Source organism: Haliotis rufescens, unplaced genomic scaffold (assembly GCF_023055435.1).
Source record: "Haliotis rufescens isolate VD_foot unplaced genomic scaffold, xgHalRufe1.0.p SCAF_45, whole genome shotgun sequence".
Lineage (NCBI taxonomy): Eukaryota > Metazoa > Mollusca > Gastropoda > Lepetellida > Haliotidae > Haliotis > Haliotis rufescens.
Window position 1 is genome coordinate 2,269,144 of NW_025964168.1, and position 8,686 is coordinate 2,277,829.

General features: G+C 40.5%; 2 protein-coding genes across 2 annotated transcripts; one reads left to right on the forward strand and one right to left on the reverse strand.

Annotated features, from left to right (window-relative positions):
* Window positions 1–330: 330 nt before the first annotated feature.
* On the forward strand, window positions 331–1,306 carry LOC124145850 (sarcoplasmic calcium-binding protein-like). The gene has a single exon (XM_046515805.2). The coding sequence runs from the start codon at window positions 477–479 to the stop codon at window positions 1,101–1,103; it is 627 nt and encodes a 208-aa protein (XP_046371761.1). The 5' UTR covers window positions 331–476; the 3' UTR covers window positions 1,104–1,306.
* Window positions 1,307–2,639: 1,333 nt separating this feature from the next.
* On the reverse strand, window positions 2,640–8,686 carry LOC124145889 (NADH dehydrogenase [ubiquinone] 1 beta subcomplex subunit 11, mitochondrial-like). The gene is made up of 4 exons (XM_046515846.2): window positions 8,447–8,686; window positions 5,396–5,529; window positions 3,257–3,441; window positions 2,640–2,875 (listed from the first exon to the last, which is right to left on the reverse strand). Exons 1-3 carry the CDS (start codon window positions 8,654–8,656, stop codon window positions 3,285–3,287), a joined length of 501 nt encoding a protein of 166 aa, XP_046371802.2. The 5' UTR covers window positions 8,657–8,686; the 3' UTR covers window positions 2,640–2,875; window positions 3,257–3,284.

The following is an 8,686-nucleotide window of genomic DNA, read 5'->3' on the forward strand; positions in this document are numbered from 1 at the left end:
ATGTGCCCAATTCATTTGTATAGTAATTATTCCTTCCGAAAACATAATTTTTTAATATAGTTTCTTGGTATATATGCGAAACTATTATTAAATTTCCTCCAAACGTAAATATACAAATTCACTTTCAAACTTATAGCAAAGGTCACGTACAGTTCCTGTATTGACGTGCTAATGTGCAGTTAGGCTCAGATTCGTGATCAGTAATCACATTAAACGATATTAGAGAGATACAATTCGTCGATCGTGCAGCCACCTTCATCATAACCAGAGCTGATTAACACTATCCTATTATCGCTAGTCCCCTTAATAAGACCCCGGGAAATATTCCAACTCAGTCAGCGTCCATCTTCCAGTTGAGACGGGAACTCTCAACAGCGTTGTCACAGAGAGGAAAATACGTCAGAACACTCGTCAATCTCATACATACAAGGTGATAGAAGTCCACCTGCACTGCTTCAGAGTTTCATCAAACCACCATGGCTGACAACGCACTGCTTGAGTCGAAAATTCGTGCTTGGTTCAAGATGACCGACGCCAAGAAGGACGGGTGTATGTGTCGAGAAGACTTCCAGCTCATCGCAGACAGATTTGTTGCAGAATATAAGCTCGGTCCGGAGAAAGCCACGGAAATCCGAAACTGGTTGGTGGACGGCTGGGACAAAATCCTCCATGACGAGACGTGTGACATCAAAGCCTTGGAAGCAGACTTGCCGCTGGTAGTAGCGGTGAACGCTAAACTCAGATCCGGGGAAAAGATCAGTGAAGATGATTTCACGGAAGCCTTCCTCCAACTCCGAAACAAGGACTTGTCCCTGGCGAAGAAGAGTCTGGAGAACATGATCGACGTCTTCTTCGGCATCTTTGACGCCAACGCTGACGGTTTCATCATCATGCCAGAGATGGTGGTCGCCATGAAGTGTTTCGGATTGGAGAATTCGGAACTCGTCAAGCAGACTTTTGAGTGCATGGACAAAGATAAGGACGGGAAGCTGAGCAAGGATGACTATATTGGAAGTTGGACTGATTTCTTTTTTGGTGAAGAGAGTGAGAATCCACTTCTCACATGCTTTGCTGCGTTCATGGCTCCAGGGGCTGCATCATAGACTTGTTAGTGCAATGTTCATGGAGAGTACTGTTCCGAGAATGTTCACATGCAGATCATGAGTTATGCGTGGACAGATAAGGGAATGCGGTTTGTATTTGCAGCTGTTTAAAGTATGGCAAGTACAATGGCTTTACACACCCTTGTAATGTACATGTACTACATGATTTGTAAGCTTTAAGAGAAATAAAAGTTATCGATGTATGTGTTGTATGATATTACTGAGTGTTTGTACGACATGCCAATATCCAGAGAGCATCGATCCACGCAATTGGGATACGATGACAAGCATCAACCAAGTCAGCGAGCCTGACCACCCGATCCCGTTAGTCGCCTTTTACGACAAGCATAGTCACCTTTTACGGCAAGTATGGGTTGCTGAAGACCTATTCTGACCAGGAATCTCCACGGGTAAACGTAACGTGACTTTGATGTTTTGTTTGTTTCACACCGCACTCAGAAATATTCCAGCTATATGGCGGCGGTCTGTAATGATAATCGAGTCTGGACCAGACAATCCAGTGATCGATATCATGAGCATCGGTCCACGCAACTGGATACAATGACGTGCATCAACGAGCCTGAACATACGATCCCGTTAGTCGCCTCTTACGACAGGCATAGTCGCCTTTAACGGCAAGCATGGGTTGCTAAAGACTTGTTATTCCAACCCGAATCTTCAGGGGTTACTTGGCTTTGTTTGTTGTTTAACGCCGCACTCAGAAATATTCCAGTTATATGACGGCGGTCTGTAAGCAATAGAGTCTTGACCAGACAATCCAGTGATTGACAACATGAGCATCTATCCACGCAATTGGGATCGATGACATGCATCAAACCAAGTCATAGAGCCTGACCACCCTTAGTCGCCTCTTACAACAAGCATAGTCGCCTGTTACAGCATTCTGTTTTGGCAGGGTATGTGATGTGGAAAGGGTGTTTATGGTTGGGTTCCATATTAATGTACTTATATAGCCAAGTGCCTACACTGGCGTGTGTGTATGCTTATACTAGCACCGACTAATGCAGGTTTCAACATGCTAGTTGATATCATGCAGAGGTTGAAACATGAATGCCCCACTCAGACGCTTCATACTGACTCAGAGCCAACCAGTTCTTGTTTTAGCCCCTTAATGCTGAGCACCAGGCAGGTTAACAACAAGTACCATCTTTTAAGGTCTTTTGGTGTGACACAGGTGAGGATGGAACCCCCTCCAGGTTTTGATGTCAGTAACCAATCCATTAAGATGCCTTCTACAGCAACCATAGGATGCTGTGGATCTATTCTTACACAGGGTCACCACAGTGGTATGAGGTGTCAAAGCCCATAGAACCCTTACATTCTCATATGCATTTTTCAGCCACAATAAACATAATTTATTAAATCAATAATGCAGTGCAGTGCATTTTCAGTGCATTTTAATGTCATTACATGGCATTTATTGGCTGATCTTACTGCACGCAACAGAATGTTACCAGATTCAGACAAATGGATTAAGCTGCAGCCTGATCAAGTGGAATTAAGAAAAACTCAAGATGCCTTTTGTAATAATTTATTTAATCTTCAACATGGCACTTTCTCATACCACGAAAGCGTTTTTTCAAAGTCTCCCAAATATCAAACATAAGAATGGCTTTCATCTTAAAAGTGTCAGTTTCAAAAGATTTCAGTGTATCTATTCTTCGCCTGACTTGAAAGTGTCTATGCACACACACTATGTACAGAGAAATCAGTAAGTGACCCAGGAAACAGATGTCTTGCTTGAACCATTTCTGGAATAACAAATGACACTTCAGGTTATATAAATAATATTCTAACAACCTTTTATTTATATCATATCTTAGCACTCGCTTCCGCTAAACAAAGATCTGAGGACAACCCATCGTGAAAGGTATTCTGGCGTGACCTGTAATGGGATGTCCTCAGATCTTTGCATAGTTGTAGCAAGCACAAAGATTTGATGTTACTGTGATTGTATTCTTACAAATCAAACTTGTCTCAATTACCAACATTGTTGTTAGATGATAAATCTTTTATCACCTACACCAATGTTATTTGTTTTTTTCTGTAACATACCAGATGAAATTAACAAAAACGTTTGAAACTTCATGATGATGGATGGAAGGTGAATTGACACAAAGCTAACACTATACCTAGATCAGAGTGTTACAACAGCTATATCTATATGATGATGTCTGTATCGCCAAGTTCTTCGTCTGAAGGGAGGGATGCAATCACACTTTCTTTGTCAATGAGTTCTGGGTCTATCAAAGGAAGCCCTTCCTTTTCTCGTCGTTCTAGCTCAAGGAAGGCCTCTCTTGTGGACCAACTTAGGTACCTGGAAACAAGGAATAAAATAAATGCAAAATTTAGTAACAAACTAAGAAAAGAGAAATTATTTAAGACAGACTAAATATATCTCATCCTACGGTGGTGAAGTGAAATGGGGTTGAATATCATGTTCAAGATTATGGCAATAAACTATAGTTGGTTGGCTGGTTGGTTGGTTTGTTGTTTAACGCCGCACTCAGCAATATTCCAGCTATATGACGGCGGTCTGTAGCTAATCAAGTCTGGACCAGATAATCCAGTGATTGACATCATGAGCATTGATCCACGCAATTGGGATTGATCGCATGCATCAACCAAGTCAGCAAGCCTGACAACCCGATCCCGTTAGTCACCTCATACGACAAGCATAGTCGCAACCTTCCATGCACTTCCAGTTTAATGATATTGCCCCTAAAATTCCGGCAATCACATGTTCGATAATTTCTAATTGAAAACAGGGCTGCTAGCTCTTGCCATACCAACCAGATGCATTCAGTTCACAAAGTAAGTGAGTCAGTTCACAAAGTGAGTGAGTGAGTGAGTGAGTGAGTGAGTGTGAGTGTGTGTGTGTGTGTGTGTGTGAGTGAGTGAGTGAGTGAGTGAGTGAGTTGGTTTTATGCCTTTTATATAACTGCATCTTAGTTTTATCATCATGTAGGAGGAAATTGATGAAGGTCGCAAACCACTGTGGTGATACCCACAGGCACATTATGATTTGGACAAATTATAATCAAAGAAAAATCAGATCCTAGGATTCTGACAAGGCTAAGGCACACAACTCTGAACAGTGAATCAGTACTCAAAACAAGCAGAGCAATATTTTAAACAGCCATTCCAGTGACATTGTCTTTCAATGAAAGTCACTCAATACCTTTACCAATCCAATGCCCACCCAATGGATGGTATGTAACAAAACATTTCATCCTACTACAGCAAACACTTACACATTACAGTTTTGAGTGTAAGACCATGAGAGTTAATTGGACGTTCAATATCAGTGAAATTTCAAAGGGATATTCAGCAGGTAAACCCAAAAATATAAAAGTCAGAGGTAGAAATCAATGTAACAATGAATACTGAGCATATAAATCTGAGTGAGTGAGTGAGTATACTTTTACGCCTCTTTTAGTAATATTCCAGCAAAATCAAGGTGGGGGACACCAGAAATGGGCTTCACACATTGTACTCATTGTCTTCTGCGTGATGAGCAAACACTTTAACCACTAGGCTACCCGACCACCCCTCTGAGAGTGAGTTTGGTATAAAACTGCTTTCAACAGTACTTCAGTTGTATCACGGCAGCTTGATGTGGTAGGAAAGCCTGAAGTGATGCAGGTTTTAGATGTTTACCACTTTGAAACCCATGAGCATGGCTATGGTGATGACATGATCAGGGTGAACCTAGGATTTGAACCTGTAACCATAGGTTTCTGACAAGCCAAAGGGACGTATCTCTGCCAAGTGAAATCAGTGCCTTAGATGACTGGGCCCCCTGGACCCCTATGACCTTGAGGGAGACATTGATCCTTGACATTACTGTTCATCATCAATGTGTCAAAAACTTATTGCCCAGGGCAATAAAGGAATTCTTGATATGGTATCCATGTGATGTTTAAGCCAGGGGTCCGGAAACGGTCATATGCGCCGGACATTTCCAATTAGGAATCTCAAATGTCTGGTTTAAAATACTGCTTACCGGATATTTAAATTTTTCTGTCCGGACATTCTTAAATTTGGACCGGACATGATCTACATTTACCCGGTAGGAGTAGGCAATTTCTGTCTGCAATTGTAACACAATAAAGATGATCTACACTGACAAGCTTTGTTTGTTTTGATTGCTGTGAATACATCATACCTACATGATGGTCCAAGCGGTCAATCACTTTCAAGCTTAATCACGTCAATATCGATAACTAAGTAATATATAATAACTACGTGCAGTAATATCTAATACATACCTATGATCAGGCTGGTAAGCAAGGATGAAGCCTCCCCAACAAATGCATAATGTTATTGTCATAAACATGGTGATTTTGTGAACAAACCAGTCCAGCTCAGGGTCTGTTGGCTCCCAACCATGGCTGATCCAGTTCTGTGAAAAGAAAAAGAATCTAAATTAGACTAAACAAGAAACATATTTTTTATGTTCAAATCTTATGTTTCTAATTGACAAAATGGCTGACGCGATGATGAATTTTCTCTGTACAATGAATAACCGTACATCTTCTCCCAGTCCAATGACTTTCTATTCATCACACATGAGCAGGAACACTGTTGCTCAAGGTATACTTTGGGTACGTTGTGTTCATCCTGAAACAAAAGGGTACCTGGAAACTAGGATGGGTAACTCAGGTACTCAGGTCCGGTGAGTACTGAGTAGGATCCGGGTACCCACAGGAGTACCCAGACCTGTGGTTAGTTAGGATATATATTGTTAAATGACAAAAATTCACTATAACTCCATGGTTAACATACAAGTCAATAATGTTTGCATTTCGTTCTGAATGTGCACACATTCCTTCTGACTTTTATATGCCTGAAAAAGATTAAAGTTTCAGTCAACTAAAGAGTATGCATGACCTGATTGTTTTATAGGTGTATCCAAATACTTTTTGTCAGGGCTCTGTTAAAACAATTCCCAAATCAGACATTTTGTACCTGACATTTGCAACCTACTGCAGGTACCTGGATAGGGTCGGTTTGGATACCTGGATAGTAAATGGGTGAAATCTGAACTTGTCCCAGCCCTCCCAGGAATTTTATATAAGTGGAGCTACAGGGTTATTCTGCTCAAATAAGCACCCCCTGACCAACTCCTGGATAAGCACCCTCTGGAAATTTACATGCAAGTCCGTATTTTCAAGTGGATATTACAGATTGTTTTACAGAAAACATAGAACAAGGAAGAAGGGTATGTAATTGCCGAGTAACTATTATAAAAAAATGTTTTGGTATCACTGATGCTTGAACTACCTTATTTGACGTAAAAAGCGCCCACTGCAATATTTGCTAATATATTGGCTAGTGAACAATCCCAATTAGCACCCCTTCCGATTGATCAATGTACACAAGACTTATGTATGATATGCACACGTGTTATATGCACCCATAATTATGGTCAATTAAATTCTGGAAAAATATATCTGTCTATATATATCAGACTTTTCTTTTGTATCATTTCAGGCTGTCAGCATAAACCATGAAATTTATGATCTTTCAACTCTGGGTTTATTTTCACCAAAATTTTATTCTAGTAAGAGCCCCCTATTTCTAATTTTGAGAGCACCCTGGGCGCTTATTACGTCGAATACAGTATATTTGTTCACGACCACTCAATCTCTGAAACAAATTTTAGAAACAGCAGCCCCCTTTGTCAGTTTTCTAAGCACCCACTGGCCTGGGCTCATATTAATATGAATACGCTATTATACCTCAATCAGAATATATCTCATACTCCAATTAGTATATAACAACAGCTGGGGCGGTCGGGTAGCCTAGTGGTTAAAGAGTTCGCTCGTCACGCCACAGACCCGGGTTCGATTCCCGACATGGGTACAATATGTGAAGCCCATTTCTGGTGTCCCCCGCCGTGATATTGCTGGAATATTGCTAAAAACGGCGTAAAACCATACTCACTCACTCACTCATATAACAACAGCTGTCCTTTTACCAGGTCATTCATGGGTCTTCACTTTGAACTTACAAAGTTACATTTACCCCATAAATTGTTTTAAAGTGGGTGTGCAACATAACCAGTTATTGCAGAGCGAATTTCCCATCTCTGATGGAAATGAGTACAACTGAAAATGATATTACACGATCGGTATAACAGCATTAGAAATTGGCACTAGACCTGGAGTCCTTGCCAAACTTCCTAATAGTTTAGGTACCGTAAGGACTAGTAGAAATTTGCCATTTTTAAGGGTTTCGCTATGTGTTATCATTGTAAAGTCTAGTGGATGAAAACTGTTAGTTTCTTCCCCTGGTATGATACTTAGATCATGTAGATCAAAACTGACATATTATACACTGATCCTTCTTTGAGAGTTCATTTTATAATGCTGCACTTAGCAATATTGCAGCTTTATGACAGGACCAGATAATCCAGTGATTGATATGAGCAACAAAGCAAGTCGTTGGGGAATGATGATATGCAATCAACCAGATCACAACCCACTGCACTAAGTCTCCTCTGATGACCAGCATAGGTTAGTGGGGACTAGCTGCGAAATTGTAGCTATATACTGCTCCACTTTTTACTATCAGACATTCACTGCATATAATAGTAATACATACAGCGATGTCACCAAATCTTCAAGTGATGTGACGATATGTTGTTAACATCATGGCAGCCATGTTTGTTGTGCTTCAAGACACTATTTTAAGGATGCCAAGACCCTCTTTGTTGAGTAACCTCCTATTCACGATGTATTTACTTTGAAACAGACTGCAGATATTCTACAGTTGGCACTGACATCAGGTCCTCCTTACATGTTTTTTGGATGATTGCACTGGCAGAAGTGACAAAACCGGCAGTTTTATAGTCACTGCACAGACTTAGGTGCTACCATAAAGGTCAGTCAGGGGGGTTGGGAAGCAACAGTTGGAGATTTACTAGAAAATAATAAATATGTATAGGAAAGTTCCAATGTGCGCTACTATGGTGCCGGCAGTGTAGATATGATTCACACATTCATAAGGTTCTACTCATGTCTATGACCACTTTTGTCACCAGTCTTCACAAATTAAGTGTGAGTGAGTGAGTTTGATTTTACGCCGCTCAAATTGTTGCACACAAAAATACTCGGGGCCAAATACTCATTTGATTTTCTTTCAAGGAATAAGATCTGAAAATGACAGTAGCGGTTACCTTTGGTATGCATTTTCAAAAACGTATAAAATAACATTGAGATTTACGACAGTTTGACAACAAATACTTCACACGTGACAATGTTTTACGTTAACATGTTTGGGCATTTACGTGAATCAACGGAATCGGTTAAACGCACCTTTTCTGAGGCTGGACTGGTGTCAGCAAAATGTTTTTCTAATCTTTTTAATTCTTCAGATTTTTCCATAGGTTCGACTGTGGTTGAAATATCTTTGTTTTTCTTTGAGGTTGAAATTAAACATGCTGATTGTTGCACTTTGGGGTGACGAAGACGAACAAGACTAAGTGTTCGACCTTGCCGGGCAAGTGCCCTCATGAATGTCGCCATGTTGTTGTGGGGAAATCTCGAGATCTAACG